The 16,217-nt window shown below is 51.2% G+C and overlaps 2 protein-coding genes across 3 annotated transcripts in view; one reads left to right on the forward strand and one right to left on the reverse strand.

The window, feature by feature from the left end:
* Positions 1-970: 970 nt before the first annotated feature.
* Positions 971-2,473, reverse strand: DPH3 (diphthamide biosynthesis 3). Of its 2 annotated transcripts, XM_006883334.1 has the most exons (3): positions 2,366-2,473; positions 1,983-2,057; positions 971-1,100 (listed from the first exon to the last, which is right to left on the reverse strand). In XM_006883334.1, the coding sequence occupies exons 1-3, from the start codon at positions 2,471-2,473 to the stop codon at positions 1,035-1,037; spliced, it is 249 nt and encodes an 82-aa protein (XP_006883396.1). In that variant the 3' UTR covers positions 971-1,034. The 2 variants fall into 2 exon arrangements, with proteins under 2 accessions (XP_006883396.1, XP_006883397.1); XM_006883335.1 differs by lacking the exon at positions 1,983-2,057 and having other exon boundaries at positions 1,035-1,100.
* A 283-nt stretch (positions 2,474-2,756) lies between these two features.
* The window catches only part of OXNAD1 (oxidoreductase NAD-binding domain containing 1), a 30,793-nt gene continuing 17,332 nt past the window's right edge, over positions 2,757-16,217 (forward strand). The window contains exons 1-3 of the mRNA XM_006883403.1: positions 2,757-3,045; positions 10,409-10,529; positions 10,805-10,868. Coding sequence (XP_006883465.1) covers positions 2,757-3,045; positions 10,409-10,529; positions 10,805-10,868 — 474 coding nt within the window. The remainder of the gene's footprint in view (positions 3,046-10,408; positions 10,530-10,804; positions 10,869-16,217) is intronic.

The raw sequence follows: 16,217 nt of genomic DNA on the forward strand, positions 1-16,217 counted from the left end.
AGTTGATCACTTCAGTGACTCGGCTGTCCTGGAGACAAAGCCATTCCCAGTCTGCAGCCCCAACACTGACTTCTGGGGCCGTTTCTGCTTTTCTCTGGACCTGGGCCACAGAAGGGGTGCCCTTACTGCTTCTCTCTCGGGGTATCTCCTCTTGTTAACACTCCATGTGAGCAGAAGGAACTAACATGTCATCCACACCCACAACAGGACTGCAGTGTCTGACGACTCCACTCGGGCCGCCTCTGGGGAGCACAGGCGCTCACTCCACTTCCTTCTGATTAGGACTCGTGCTCGTGGAGTGGGGGCTCTGGGCCCACCAGCTGCAGGAAGGGGGAAGATGTGGCTCCCGGACTCACAGCCGTGGAGAACCCAGGGGCCAGCTGACTGTTCTACAGGGTCACCCGAATAGGAACTGACCTGATGATGGTGCCGCTGGGTTATCCCAAGGCCTGACTGCACAGCTGAAGTCTAACAGGTGGCACACTTAACAGAATGCAGGCCTTTCAATGATGACAAGGCCGAGAGGGCTGCTTAGGGGAGAGGAAAGGCAACTGGAAGGGCAGTCCTGCCAAAAAAGCAGGTATTCTTAAGTTCTGAACAGGAGAGGTGAAGTCACAAGTCACCGAAGGGTGAATTCTAATAATCTTGGTTACCAAGTCCCAAGGCCAATCCCTTCCCTGCCAAGGAATACTCATGACCTTGAGGTAGGTGATGCTGTCATCGGATATTAATTAAAGATACAAAAATGATGAAACAGTGGGAATGCAAGCCCTGGTTTCTTTAAAATTCACCATTTTCCCTTCAAGTTCAGGTGGAAAACAAGCAACACTGGCTTCCAAAAGTGTTAAGCGTGAAACACGAGGCATTTCATGTCACGGCGGCTCCTTTATTGAAGAGGAAGGTTGCTGTCCACGCAGGAGTCCGCTCTGATGACACAGCAAGTCACAAAATCTGTCCCCAGGAAGAAGCCGCAGTTGACCTGTCCATCAAGGCTCACTCCCAAGTGTTCTGGATTTGGAATCCGAGGGTCTTCGTCAGCATTTAACTAATTCTGTGTTGGCTGAAGGGGCTGGGACTGTCTCTCCGCACATAAACTGGTCCTAAGACAGGAGGAGAGCCATTAACCACCGAGCTTCTAGGTCCCGAGTGCATGAATACAAAACTGTAACTTTGTCACAGTGGCCAGACAGCTCTGCCTTAGCTGCTGCACACTGTGCCTCCCTTGTTCACAGTCAGTGTCTGCACCAGAAATGCAACCCTTAAAGGGCAGCATCTGTTTTAAGTGCTGGGTTCCTATTTAGTACAAAGCACCTGGTCTTAGAAGCAAATCCTCCCATCTTTCCCGCAAGCACCTACTTCTCAAAACCCACATTTTACCTAAAAAGCCTATCACATCTTTTGCGCCTCTGTATTAATTTTTCCTTGAATGAAAAAATGCCTTTCTGGCAGTATGTGGCCAAATACCTGAGCTCTGCAAAGTTAACATTTATTTTCAACCAAAAGGAACAGATCTTTATGTATTTCACAACACGGGTAACAGCTGTCTTAGGTAATATCTCTACCAGAAGTTTACTGTCTGATCTTCTATCCCAGTTTAAGTCCCTTACAGGGTTCTGGGGGAGGACAGAGATTAAGTTGCAGCCACCACCATCATTCTTCCTTTCTGACCCCAAGCCCTCTAACTTTGCTATCATCTACTGATCTTGGACCAAGTTCTTTCATTCAACTACTCTGGGTCGCTGTTTCGTCATCTAACCTTTCCCGTCACTTTATTCCCCCTGATTTCCTCTCCTCTCTCAAATCCCATCGTTGGGATGATTTTTCTTTGATACATTCTACTGCGTTGCTGCTTTTAAAACTTTTATTTAAAAACCTTTGTCTAAGGCCTTTAAAAACCTTTCTCCAGCACCGAGAAGCTGTTCCAGGTCCCTGACCTTCCTTCCACGCACCCTTCCCTGCCGCCCTGTGATCGGAGCCCTTACTTTGTCATAGATCACTTTTATAACGAGAGAGCAGCTGGGACACGTCGCCACCTCTTCTCCATTCTCCAAATCCTCCTACAACAGAATCAGACACCGCGGGGTCAGCACAGCCTTCCCTCCCCAGGCCCATCTTCGCCCAGAACCCTCCGATCCCCCGTTTGCAAACGTCTCGAACCCAGTGCATCAGGGACAGCTCCCCCGAAACACCCGTAAAGGGAAGCCCCGGCGGACAGAGCGGTGCCAGGGGAGGAGGGCCGCCGCGCCGGCCGGGCTCCAGGCAGGACCACGCGCCGCACGCAAAGGAGCTCGGACACCAGGCGGGCGGAGGATCGAGGAGGGCCCCGTGGGGAAGCCGTGGAGGAGACCCCGCGCAGCGCGGTTACCTTGGTGATACAGAAGTTGTCACCGCACGGGCAGGGGTAGAAGTACGACTCCGAGTCCTCGTCATACTGGAAGTCCTCGATCTCCACCTCGTCGTGAAACACCGCCATTGCCCCTGAGCCAGCAGGATGGCAGACACCCACGCAGCGCTCCTCCGTCTCCTCGTCTAACCCAGTGCGGCTGCTCCGGCGCTCCCACTTCCGGCACGAAGCCTACTTCCGGCGCACAGGCAATGACGCACATCCGGGCTTTCAGGCCAATTGGGTGCCCGGTAACGATCACCATGGCGACTGCGGGCTAGGGGGCGGAGACACCGGGCGGAGGGCCCGGCCTGCGGGATTACGTCACTCACAGCCCCGCCCACTCGGCGGCGGTCACCAATAGGATGTCGCGATGGCGCGCGCGGCTGCTACGTCATGTAGGCGCCGCCGCCGGAGGAATGTGGTCACGTTTCTGGAGCAGCTGGGTGTCCAGGAACGGCCGCGCGCTCTCCCCGGGCTTCCTCGACCTCACGAGGCCCTGCACGCCCGGCCGGAGGCCGCGGCCTCTCCGGGCCATCCGCCTGGCCCTGGTCGGCCCTCGGGAAGGGAGCGCCGCTTCGCTCTCCGCCTTAGCCTCTCTCTCCATTGCTTGACAGTTCATGGAGTGACTTGTCACAGTCCCTGGCGGCACGTGACTTCAGGTACTCCCGCCGCCTCTCCCTAATCCTGCTGTGTGTCGATTCCGACTTGCTAAAGCAAGTGTATAGGACACAGGGTTCCCAGGGGCGGTGCCACCTTTCTCCTGAGATCAAACGCCAGCCTTTCCGCTTAGCAGTGTAAGCACCTGGGCCACCAGGACGCCTCTCCCTTACCCTTGTTTGTTATTAGATGCAGTCAAGTAAAACGCAGAGTGACCCTGTCAAGGACAGGTCTGAACCCTGTCCCACCCTGTGCCGTCCTCATCATCTCTAACACACTCAAGCCCATTGCTGTAGTCTCTGTGTCAATCTACCCTAGTTGAGGGTCTTCCTCTTTTTTGCTGACCTTTCCAAGCATGATGTCCCTCTGCAAAGAATAGCCTCTCCTAACAGCCCAAAGAATGTGAGACGAAGCTTTGCCAACTTTGCCTCCAGGGAGCAGTGTGGCTCCCTCACCCTTGTCATGTCTCTGGTTGTACCACAATAGCTCTGAACCCTGCCCTGTCCTGAGCCAGTCTACTGTCTCTGACACACCTACCCCTATTACTGTGTCAATTCATCTCTTCTGCGGTCTTCCTCTCCTGTGCTGTCCCCCTCCCCTTCCTTTATTTTCTAGGTGTGTGTCCTCAGTAATGCTGACCCTGGTCCAAGATGAATCAGATGACCTAACATTTAAGCCAAGTGGCTCCTCTGAGCTTGAGAACTGTTTTTAGTTTTTGGCTGCAGAGTCTGTTCCAATTCACAGCACCCCCCATCGGATTTCTGGGTGTGAATCTCACAGGAGATGGCTGCTCATCTTTGTTCCCTGGATCCACACTGGTGGATTCCAACTGATCGATCACCTTTCAGCTGGCAGCATAACAGGAAACAGTGATGCCACCAGGGCTTCTTTCTGAGCATTAAATATAGGCCGTATTTGACCAGACAATAACTGATGGTGTATATTTAGCTCATGGAAAGTATAAATTAATTGTGATTTTAGAAAGTAGTTTGAAACTTTCATTTAGAAAGCAGTTTGAAACTCTCACCTGGGAAGTCTTGAGATCTGAGGTTAATAGTTTTATTGGCTTTGGGGGATTATTGATAGGTTTCTTTATAATCTCTCAGCTGTCTATGAGTATTACTTAAAATGAGGTGGGTGTGGGAGAGTGGCAGGTGTGAGGTCCTAGTTTGCTACTTAGTAACAGTTGACAGGGTATGCTGAGTGCTTCCCTTAAGAACAGCCTACTGAAGTGTATCATCGTTGAGATAAACTTGAGGTTTATGGGCTGAGGAACTTCCCTGAGGAGGCAAAGCTCTTACATGGCAGGAATCTAGACTGAGAAATCCATTCTGTTTGACCCCAATCACTGTGATGAATTCATGTCAGCCAAAGCTAGGTTTTAAAAAGCAAACATTTAAACAACAACAAAACTAACCCTGAAGCAGAAGCAGCCTTGTAGCACTGCAGACTGCTGAGATTTTGGACCCTAAAGTGGGGGTCCCTTGTCCTTTCAGAGTGCTTCCCCTCTGCTGTCTATTAGCCCCCCTTTGTCAGCCTGAGGTGGTGGTTCACATGGCTCTCTGCTTGGTTTGAGTTTACCCTGTGTTGAATAAAGCAAACCATGAGCAAACATGAACAGCTTTTTGCTCCACTCGCTACTGTTTTAAAGAAACGTTACAACTGACAGCTGCACCTTGTGTTTATTTCTCAAAGGGCGTGGAAGCCTTTCATAATGAAACATCATTAAGTGTCCTTACATAGCCTCGACTCCTCTGTGCAATAGGGCAGAGTCCTGCCCAACCTTGCACCGTGCTCATGTGCTCTACTCTGCTTCAGCTCATCCTTGCGGTCTGAGAGTGTGATAAAAGCAGATTTACTAGTGCTAAGGAACTGTGCTGCCAACCCAAGGGCATGGGGTTCGAATCCAAATGCTTACGGGAGAAAGATGGGCAGTCATCTCCCATGCGATTTATAGCCTCTGAAAACCCCCTGGAGGGTCAGCTCTGAGTTTGTTCTGACCTGATGGCACAGAACAGCATCGACAACAGTACAGGTCATTTAGGAGCCCTGGTGGTGTAGCCCTGAGGTTGATGGTCGGAAGCCGCCAGGCACTCCGTGGGGTGGATGAGCGGTCTCATCCTGATTCTGTGACCTTGGAAACCTGGAGAGGGGCAGATGTCACTGTGTTTCACAGTCCACACTGTGGCATTGAGTTTGGACGGGGTCATTTGAGGTTCCAGGTGTATGTTTTTATTTTAATCACACCGTGTTAATGCTGCATTGCTGATCTGAAAATTGACAGTAATTGAAATCTTCATGTAGCATTGACTTTAGAATAGGTCCTACTGGTGTAATAGAACTTGTGTTATTTTACATTTATTCACTGCTGCACATTTAGAGATTGTCTTTGATGAGGACTGTTGTTGTGTAATGAGTCCTGGTGACTTGGCTTCTTTTGTGTTAAGCTGTTGTGTTAGAGGAAAGGTTACAGGTTCAAATCCACTAGGTGTTCTAAAGGAGAAGGAAGGACAGTTTCCTTCTGTGAGGATTCTTTCATTGCCTTGGACACCGTGGAGTCTCAGCCCCGTGAGTCACAGCTGACCCGACAGCAGTGAGCTGTCCTGTGCTGTTGTGTATCGTGTCTGGGGAGTTGTGCATTGGTGTGTCAGATCATGACCTCTGAGGAGCTCCAGAGCACTGCAGTCATTGCTGTTTAACCCCACAGTGACCCTCCACAGGGCTTCTGAGGATGTGGGTCTTATGCAAGCAGACTCTGGGACCTTCCTCCCTGGGAGGGGCCAGTGGGTACAAACTCCTGACCTTCCGGCTAGCAGCCCAGCAGGTGACCCACTTTGCTACCAGGGCCCTTGGCAGGGGGAAGAAGGTGTTAGAGCGTTTGCACTTGTTTCTGGTCACCCTCTTCACATACGTCCAGTCTATCCACAGGCCATTTTTAAAAATGCTTCCCTCTCATCAGTGTCAGCTTCTCCATTCTGGAATGGTAAGAACTGTCTTATCCAAGCTGGTACAGCAGAATGGAGTCAAAGCTAAGCCCAGTGCCGCCAGTTCCACATTAAACGTTGTGTGTGGTTTTCTTCTCAAGACGAAGATGGGCAGTAACCTCCCATGTGATTTATAGCTAGAAAAACCTGAAGGGTGAGGTCAGTCCCTTCTGACTCCACCTGCCTGCCCACTGATCCACTTGGAGTGAATCCCAGCACGATTCCCTGCCAAATGCCCCGCTGTTGTCTCGTCAGTTCTCAGTCACATTGACCCTGAGGACAGAGCAGAACCACCCCACAGGGTCCCCAGAGCTGCACATGTTAAACGTGGGAGCACGGCCATAAGCAGACACCCCATCTGTGAGGCAGCTAGTGGGTTTGAACCAGGGGCCTCAGGATAGCATCTGAGTGCTGGCCTCAGGGCCCCTGGGATTTGTGCAGACCATGGCCAGGATTGTCCCGATTCCTCTCCGGGTCTTACTGCTCTCTGAGGCATGTTTGACCCTCTCTCTCCTTCACTGCTGTCACTCTCCGCCCAATCTGTCCACAATGGTCATGCTCAAACGACAAACCATGGTTATCTACCCCTCCCATCTCTCTAGGGAGTGCTTGTGGCCTTGTGGTAAGCACTTGCACTGCCAACCCAAAGGTTGACAGTTCGAATCCGCCTGCAGCTCTTAGGGAGAAACACGGTCTGTGCCCTCACACATGATTCATGGCCTCTGCAGCCCTGTCGAGGGACGGCTGTGAACCCGTCCAGACTCAGTGGCGAACAGCTACAACGTGTGTTCATCTGCTTTGGTCTGATTCATTAGATTGAGTCTGTGCCTTAACTCTACACATGAAATCACTAAGCATTTTAAACAGTTGTTATGTTTTAATACCTCGGTCAATGGCAAAAAGCTTTGGAAAAATTCTCAGCAACAGTCTGATGAAATGCCCTCATTCGCCACGAGGTGGCACTCTTGATAACGACTGTTCTTGTGAACAAGTGAGAGTTTCGAGTTTAACAAGAATCTGGACAATTAGTGTTTGCTGGCTCTCGGGTGGAGGAGGCTGCGGCACTGTCCCCGGGCGCATAGCCTGTTGCGGAGGCGGGTTTAGCGCCCTGGTCAGCTGGGTAGAGCTGTGTTTCCCTACGTAACAATGTCGCCTTAGCTGCTATAGATGGGGCCCTTGATGGCGTCCCTGTGCACAGTGGGAGCTCGCTGCCCTGTCCTACTCTGTCCCACACCTGGTGGACTGGACCACCTCACCATCGGGCTTCCACTGACAGATTCTCAGCACTGCCAGGCTTTTCTTCCTGGTCTGTTTTAGTCTAGAAGCCTCAGTCCCTGACACCTGTGGACATCATCATGTCAGCGCCCAGCCCTGCACACCCTGACCGGTGGTGACCACACTGGTCGGAGGTACCCTATGTCTTCCACATGGAAGGGGAGGTTCCACCCCTGCCCCTCTCCTGCCCCCAAGGTTAACCTGACCACGCCCAGACCTCCACTTACTGACTGGTGGTGACCACACTGGCTGGGAGGTCCTCGTCTCTTATGTGGCCGTCCTGTCTTCTCTCTTCCCCCAGCGTAGTTCCCTCTTGTGCCGTCAAGCTTCAGCACTGGAAAAATCCTTGGTAAAGGACCAAAGATGGATAAGTTCCAGGCTGAAACCTGAGTGTCGTAGTTCCCTCTTATGTGTTGTCTCCGCTGTTTCAGGAACTTTGTGAGAACCCCAGCATGTAGAAAACCTGTTCACGCCCCAACCATTGCTTGTCAGAAGGTCTCAGCGTAGTATCAGGCCACAGAGTTACTAATGATTCTGCCCTGCAGACACTAACGACCCCTGAGGTCCAAGACCGTAATGAAGTGTCGTCTTCTTCCTTTCAGAAGCACCCCAGTTCTGGGATTTGCACGTTTGAAGGATTAAAACGGCATTAGGAGTCTTGCATGAGGTAAGAGGGCTCACGTTGTTTTCACCGACTCGCTGCTTTATCATACGATGATAATGAGAAGCCGACCTTCTCTCGTGAGACTTAAATTACAAGGTAGTGGACTTTTTACGTTAGTTAACCATCCAAGATGTGTTTGCGTGTTCTTACTTTCTATTTCACCCACCAGAGGGTAGGAGGGTTTGCTTAAGACTGTCTTTGTGGTCCCTGGGCCGGTGCCTGCCACATAATGATACTTACTGTTTGTGAGTTAGTGGATGACAGCTAAATTAACGGTTTTATCAGTACAAGCAGTTCCTGGTTATGAACCTGTCCCTGTGTGTCCTGCACTTGTAGGTAAGTGACAGGATGTATACACGGCTCTTAGCTTTTGTTGTTGTTGTTGTAATGCACCATCAAATCAGAACTGACCCATAGCTGACCCTGCGGCAGGTTTCTGGGCGGTAAATCGCACAGGAATAGACAGCCCATCTCTCTCCCGTGGGGCGGCTGGTGGATTTGAACTGCCTCGGCAGCGCCCTTACCACTGAGCCGCCAGAGTTTCCCCTTGGTGCAGGAGGAGTCTCAGCCTTTCCTGTGATTTCAGGCTCTCTGCAGCAGGGACAGGTGGTCGTCACGGAGTGTGTGCTCAGGTGGGGTGAGGTCAGTGGTTTCCGACGTACAGAACACTGAAGGGTCAGTCAGCACCTATTCACAAGTGAGGGGCTTCTGGCCTGGGGTGTTTGGGAAGGAATTTGTTCTTACTCAGCTTTAAGGGTTTTTAAACATGACGTTTACTGAAATTAATTTGTCTAGTGACTTTTTTCCAAAAGAGCTCAGAATTAAAATATAAAATGTTCACATATATTTTTGTTTATTCTCAAGCTTGTGATAATCAAGATTAGAAAGTATAGATAGGGTAACATGTTAGAAGTGGCCCATTTAGACAAAGAAGGTTATGAATTGTTACATATTTTGTTAGGAAAACAAAAATGTTAGGAACTAGCAATCTGTCAACAGATCCCCAGTCGGTGCTCTTTGTGTGAGAGGGCCCACTTTAGAATGTGAATGCTGAGGCACCTTCCGTGGTCAGTGTCCCTTTTGATTTGAAGCCTAGGCTAGAACCAGAACAATGTGCTAACCCAGGGAGAGCCCATCCAGGGTGGGCCATCCAGTCTGGGAGGGGGGAGCTGTCCACTGGGGGCCCATCCAGAGAGGGCTGATCACCGATCCAGGGAAGCCCATCCAGGGAGGGCCCATCCAAGGGGGAACCCATCTACGGGGGGCCCATCTAGAAGAGGCTCATCCAGGGGGGGCCCATCCATGGGGGTCCCAGCCAAGGGGCAGCCTTATCTATGGGGGGGGACAGCCAGAGGGTCTGATCTTGGGGACCATCCAGAGAGGGCTGTCACCAATCCAGGGAGGGCTGGCCCAGGGCAGGCTCGTCCAGGGAGGACTCATCCAGGGAGGGCCGCGGGCAGGCTTTGTCCAGGTGATCAGCTCCCAGATCTGGCCTCAGTGTTGTCATCGCTGACTTGATTTCTCACATGATGGGTTTGTTTACGAGGTTTTGAACATACCATGAATGGAGTTACAGAATGTGTGTCCTTTCAGGTTGTGTGTTTTTGATTCTGTGTGGCGTTTGTGGGATCCATCCAGGCCATCCTGTACCGCTGGGTTTGCTCCCTCTCCTGGCCGTGCAGTGTGGACGGTGGGGACCCTGTCACAGCGTGACACCTACTCTGTTACGGCTGTTTGAGCAGTTTGCACTTCACGCTGTTACAAATGTCTGCTGTCTGTGTGTTTTCACATCAGGAAACATGCCTGCCCTTGTATTTGTCTAACAAGACTATGAAAGCGTTTTGTCATGTTCTTTGGATGAGATGAGGTCCTGGTGCCACAGTGGTGAAAATTGTCAGCTGGCGACTGCTGGTGACAGTTGACACTCACTCACCGCCCCATGGGGAGAAGCTGTAGCAGCCAGCAGCCTTGGAGGGGTCATCTTGGGAGCCCTGACAGTCCCCCTCTGGAGCCCCGAGGGACAGTCCCCTTTGGGAGCCCCGAGGGACAGTCCCCCTCGGGGGCCCTGAGGGACAGTCTTCCTGTGCCCCACGTGCTGTGAGCTGGGATTGACCCGTTGCTAGTGGCCTCTTTGGTTTGGGGCAAAATACAGTTATTAGTGGAAAAAACTACTCTCCTCTGCCCAAGATTTGCCATATGGACTTGGCCAGAGATTTTAGAACTTACTAGAAATGTGACTCTCGGCCAGCATGGAGAGCTTCTGTGCTGGACCCTGAGCGGAATCGGCTCTGAAGCTGCGTCAGGGCGTTGTTGGGCTGGTGCCTGGTGGGCTGGTGAGTTGACGCCTCTTCAGCAGCAGCGGCGACAGCAGCAGAAGTCCAGAATCTGGTCTGCTGGCCGCTCTCCCTGAAGTGACTGCAAGCCTTGGTCTCCCGTTTGCAGGACGCTCTGTGGCTGGCGCTGTGGACATGATTCCTGGGGTGTTTCGAGGCTGCGCTGGCACCATCTGCTCCCAGGTCCCCTCCTGGAGATTGAGCGCCCTGCGCCACCTGACCCTCCCCAGGTGAGTGAGCGGCCCCCAGGGTCACCTCAGGTTGGTGGTCAGAGGGGCCTGACTTGCTGGTGGTTCTGGGAGGCGTTTCAGACTCCTGAAGGTGGTGTGTTTGTGGCTTAAAGCGTCAGTGGATGGCTGAGCTTCAGATCTGCACCTTTTCCACTGTCCTTGTCTGAGGCCCATCACCTACTGTTGTATTGTGGGTAGCTGTTAAAGGAGGGAGGGGAGAATCTGTGTTATTTTTGTGAAGATAATACTTATTCTGATTTTACTTTCCCTTAAAGAGTCATGAAGTCTCATAAGAAGACTGATCACATGGAGAGAACTGCAAATGTCGCTCGCTGGGAGGTGAGCATGCCAGGGCGTGGGCAGATCCTCTGTCCTGTGCACACACTCACATCTAGTCCGGGCACACACACACAGAGCAGTGTTCACTGTAGGTGTTCACGTGTTCACCGCACGAGGACTCTGCTTCCTGTCAGGGCCAGCCAGGAAAGGTTTGGGAGAGTTCAGAATCGGACAGGTGACCAGGGATTTGAAAAGATGACAGAGAGGTGTATTTTTCCCCATTTAAACCTGGAATGACTGGACTGTTTTGTTCGTATTTTCCAGTGCACCGTTTTCCACATGAACAATTTAGGGGCCCTGCCTGTGTTAGTAATGTGTGGCTCTCCCCAGTGTTCAGTGGCCTCATCCTTGATGAAGGGTCAGTGTTGGCAGCCAGGATGCCATCCTCTCCCAGCGATGTCCATCCTCACGGCAATGCATAGGGTTATGTCATGTGGAGCAATGGGCTGGTTTTGGTGTTTGTTTTGAACACCCCGTCTCTCTCAGCCTCACTTGGGACAGTGAGGGAGAGATCTCTGTGGGGGGTGAGGATCAGTGCTGAGCTCCGAAGGCCCCTGCCCAGCGTTGACTTCCCCACCGTGCTCTGGAAAGAGCCTCACCGTTCATTGCAGCGAGGAACCCCATTTTCACTTAAAAACGTGAATTGAATGTTTTAGCTCATGTACTAGAATGTACTAGTCAGATGCTTTTGCATAGTCCAGAAAACACACCCTACCTGTGGCTGACAGAGGAGCGGCACTGCCACAGAGTGACGTGTGTATGTAGAATCTAGACCTGGACCGAGAGGCTGTTGTGCAGACAGGGTGAGAGGACCCTGCAGGGCTTAAGATGAAGAAAGTTGTGCGTTGGGATACACCCCCTCTCCATACCTACACAGTCTGTCCACTGACCAAGTCATTCAGGAAGCTGGACTCTATCAAGAGGAGGGTGGCATCAGGATAGGAGGAAGACTCATCAATAACCTGCATAATAATTACCCTGGATTACATTGCAGCATCAAGAAAACAAAAATTCTCATCACTGAACTGTTAGGCAACATCGTGATACATGAAAAGATTGATGCTGTCCTTAACCTCCTCTTGCTCGTATCCACAATCAATACCCTTGGTACCGGCAGTCAAGAAATCAGAAAGTATTGGAAAAGTCTGCTGCCAAGGGCCTCTCCAAAGTACTGAGGAGCAGTGATGTCAGTTTGAAGACTAAGGTGCGCCTAATTCAGGCCATAGTGTTTTTAATCCTTTGCTATGCATCTGAGACCTAGACAGTGAATAAGAATGACACAAAGGAATTGATGCCTTTGAGCTGCGGTGCTGGAGAAGAGCACTGACTATCCCATGGCCGGCCAAAATAACAGATATGTCTTGAAGAAAGTGCAGCTGGAGTGCTACTTGGAAGCAAAAACTTTGTCTCACATCTTGCTTTGGACATGTTGCTAGGAGAGGCTAGTCCTTGGAAATGGATAACATGATTGGAAAGGCGGGAGGTCAGCGAAAGAGAGGAAGACTCAGCAGGATGGACTGACATGGTGACTGCAGCAGTGGGCTCGTTGGGTCAGAAGGTGAGGCTGGAGCAGGTTAAGGCAAGATTCAGATCGGTTTGTTGTTCGTAGGATTGTGCCCGACTTGATGGCAGAAACAACAGCAGCAGGATATATTCAGCTTCGTGCTGTAAATGTTTAACAGTTAGAAAACCTATATTTTATTGAAGGCTTGTTCTAGGTTTCTGCGACATCGTCAGCACTTATGATCCGGCGTCAGGACAGTATGACATCATGGAACAGAAAGGCGTACTGCTTGGGAAGGCATAGTGTTGTAGGTCCCACATGTCAAGCTAACCCCGCTCTCAGAAATGGCTTTTGGGACTGGGGGCGGTATGTTTGTTGACTCAGCTTCCAGTAAGTGTTTATTTGAGAAGTCTGAATAAAATTAGTTGAGCACCGTGGTTTTATGGGAGTGTGGGAAAAGACCCTTTTCCCATTGATGACAAATGTGAAAATACTCTTTTGTTTGCTTGTCCAACACACAAAAATGTTGCTTCTATAAATATGAAGCTTGTTAGGATTTCAGTTTATGAGTTAAAGCCTTGCCGGTTATTAAGACAAGGCTGTGTTCCCTGCTAGTCTTGGATGACTCCGTCTCCGGCTTCCGTAGGGGCCGGTTGGAGTGGAGCAGGGGAGGGCCGACCCTCTCAAGACCACAGAGCAGGTATTGCGGGCTCCGTGGGCAGTGCGGGCCTTGTTGGTGCCTCCAGAGCCCGCCTTTATCAAGCGAATGCAGGCAGTTTGTGAGCAAATCAGTGTGTCCGTGTGCAAATAAGGACTGATTCCCCAGAACACAAGGTTTGAGCATGGCGGCTGCAGTTTGCCAATTCCTGAGCTCAAGTATTCAATTCTTAACTTTCCTGTGCAAAAGTACTAGGACTTCTGGGAGTTTATTTAGAACCAAATTTAGTTGACTCCCGAGAAGGTCAATGTAAGCACTAAAGTTGAGCATTTTCATTCCTGGAAGTTAGAACATTATAGGGTTAGAATTCCGGTCCTGATGTTTATGTTGGAACCTCTGCTTCTCCTAAATAGAATCAGGCCGAGGGGGACTGAGGGAGCAACGTAGTAACTGGTACAGTCCCCACGATTGTCGCCAGCCCTGCAGAGGCTACCCCTCTCCTGACCGCGGAGCAGGGCCTGGCCTTCTGGCAGAGAAGAGCATCTCCGTCTGTCAGACTGTACCCAGTTGCCCTGCTTCCTGCAGAGCAAGTTTACAAAAACCCGAAGCCCATTTATTTATTCTGTTGTTGAGGATACACACAACAGAATGTCCCGGGTGAGCGTCCTGCAGAGTGCCCCGGTGCCGGCTCTCCTGCACACAGCGCCCGGTGGGTTCCCCGGTGGGCTCTCCTCCTCCAGGTCTGAATCCCTTCTCACGCCCTTTCCAGGACACTCCTCTCTCGTTCTTCGGAAAGCCCTGGCCTCAGGTTTGCTGTCTGTCTGCCTTTGAGCTATTGTCCGTTTGGTCCCTTCTGAATAGATCTTAGAAAGGCTCAGTGCTCAAGGCAGAGGGTCTTGACTGGTTGAGCTAAAGTGTTGTTTGGTTTCAAGAGGAGCCAGGAAATATTTCTTATTTCAGGTTTAAGGATTATCTCAGGGTGGTGGTTTCAGAGGTTCACCTAGCCCTTTGTGCTGTCTGTAGAAATAGCCCTGGAATTTGAAATTCTGTTTGATAGGAAATGCCCTTTAGAAAACCCTCCCATTTTCTCTTCAGTTCAAGTCTGTGAGGTGGCCTGAAAGAACGATGCTGTCTGCATTTTATCAGAGCGAACTTCAGCTGGAACCTGCGGGGGAGGGGTGGTCTCCAACTCAGTGATCTCATTCTCTGACCGAGGACCCCGCTGTCCCTCCTGAGTAAGCACGAGCGAGGGCTCACTCGTCCAGCCGTGTCCTTTCAGTACTGGGCCTTGTGTCTCCTCTGGAACGCTTGCTGAATGCGTGACCATTGTGTGAGGTCCTTCTGGTGCAGGAAAGTGACCTCTGCAGAGAGAGGCATTTGAGGGCTGCAGGAGCAGAGAATAGCCAGTGTGGTGGCCTCCCAGATGTCAGGAATGTAAGGCAGACGTGCTGTAATTCACTAGGGGCTGTGCAGAGAGGCGAGTGTTTCCTGCCGGTCACTCCATGCTCTGCCCTCCGGAGGCCGGACCCTCTGTAGGGAGCAAGGTGCGTTCCATCCCCACCTGGTGGCAGCTGCGCAATAAAAGCATTTTAAAATTGCTGGATCCTGTGTGTTCACTAGGAACTAGCAGGTGCTGGGCTCAGTGCCCGCCCTTGGTTCTCATGGGACTGTGACCACTAGAGACAGACCTTGTGCCCATAATGACTGGCAGAAACGACTGTTCTTCAAGTTGTTCTGTGGGCCTTGCCCTTGCTGTTTAAGAAGCATTGATTGTCCTCCAGACGGTGGAGGACTCTCACAGATGAGGGAGGCAGAGGGACACTCCCCTGCTCAGGGATGAGGCGTAGACAGGAAAGGCCCTGCCTCTGTGTTGCCTGGGATGCACTGGTGGCCTTGTGTGTCAGGAGTTGGCACTGCCAACCCAGAGAACACAGTTCAGTTCCACCAGCTGCTCTGTGGGAGAAAGATGGGCAGTCCACTCCCGTGTGGTTTACAGCCTCCACAAGCTCCCTGAGGACCAGCGGCGAGTCAGTTGTGACGTGATGGCTGTGAGAGTGCGGTGGTTCGAATCTCCTTTTTACCCCTGTGGTTGTCAGCCACACCCGCCTTCGTTCTCCATGTGCTTATATTTTGGATAATAAATGATAATGTAAGCTACGGTTTACAGAACTTGTTCAAGTGGATGACTCAGTCCTTGAACTCAGATCTTTGATTTTCAGGTTTTGTTTCGCCAACAACAAAGAAAATTGAACACTTGATTTAGAACGACAGGCATTAATTGAGTGGGAAGTAAACTTCACACATGCTCCCTTCTGCCTCCGGTCACACACGCTGCACGTCCAGGCGTGCTACGCGAACTTCCCCGCCTCTGGCTAGCGGCCGTCCCCTTGGAGAGGACATTGCTGTTCATGGGTGTTGAGTCCGAACCAGCTCCCAGCTGACCCTCCAGTGGGTTTTCAAAGAGATCATCTTCCTCTTGAGGAGTAGCTGCTGGATTCGAACTGCCTGCCTTGGGGTTGACAGCACAACCCCTTACCCCCTAGGCCACTAGAGCTCCCTTGTAAAGTGGGAGTGGTGACTCTCTTCCTCTCAGGAAATGAGGTGCTGCTGTCAGGCTGCAAAGATAAGCTGTGAAGTATGGGGGGGTCACCTGCACTGCTCTCTGCTGTGCCCCAAGCGTAAAATGTTAGTGGTGAAAATGTCGTGTTAATGATTTTTACTAATACACTTAAATTCAGTAGATGAAGAAATCTAAGACTAGAATTTTTCTTCCCATTTTCCCCTTAGGGAACCCAGTCAAGTAAAATGAATTTTACTTTAAATATTAAACTCTGTTGAGTGCCTGCTCCATACCCACCCCGTTCTGGGTGCTGAGGGAATGAGGCGACGTTCTTGCTGAACAGGAATTTTTTTTTCTGGAGAGGATAAGTGAGAGAATGCCGGACGTAGCAGCTGCTATAAAGGAAATCAGACAGGAGACAGGCGTGGGGGACCTCCGTTTACTCAGATGTGAAACGCTGCTGTTGAGTATGACTGATGGTGACTCTGTGCACAACAGATCGAAGTGCTGCCTCCCTGTGCCATCCCCAACTCCTCCAGGGTCCCTCCTCCCTGTACCATCCCCAACTCCTCCAGGGTCCCTCCTCCCTGTGCCATCCTCACCACCTCCAGGGTCCCTCCTCCCTGT

The sequence above is a fragment of the Elephantulus edwardii genome, unplaced genomic scaffold (assembly GCF_000299155.1).
Source record: "Elephantulus edwardii isolate Elephantulus edwardi_28Jun2011 unplaced genomic scaffold, EleEdw1.0 scaffold00027, whole genome shotgun sequence".
NCBI classification, from domain to species: Eukaryota; Metazoa; Chordata; class Mammalia; order Macroscelidea; family Macroscelididae; genus Elephantulus; species Elephantulus edwardii.

Excerpts from the sequence above, each read along its gene's own strand:
- DPH3 (XM_006883334.1), bottom strand. The coding sequence starts at position 2,473 with ATGGCGGTGTTTCACGACGAGGTGGAGATCGAGGACTTCCAGTATGAC. Across the intron at positions 2,058-2,365 it reads ACAACTTCTGTATCACCAAG|GAGGATTTGGAGAATGGAGA; the intron begins GTAACCGCGCTG and ends ATTCTGTTGTAG. Across the intron at positions 1,101-1,982 it reads TAAAAGTGATCTATGACAAA|GACCAGTTTATGTGCGGAGA; the intron begins GTAAGGGCTCCG and ends CTCCTGTCTTAG.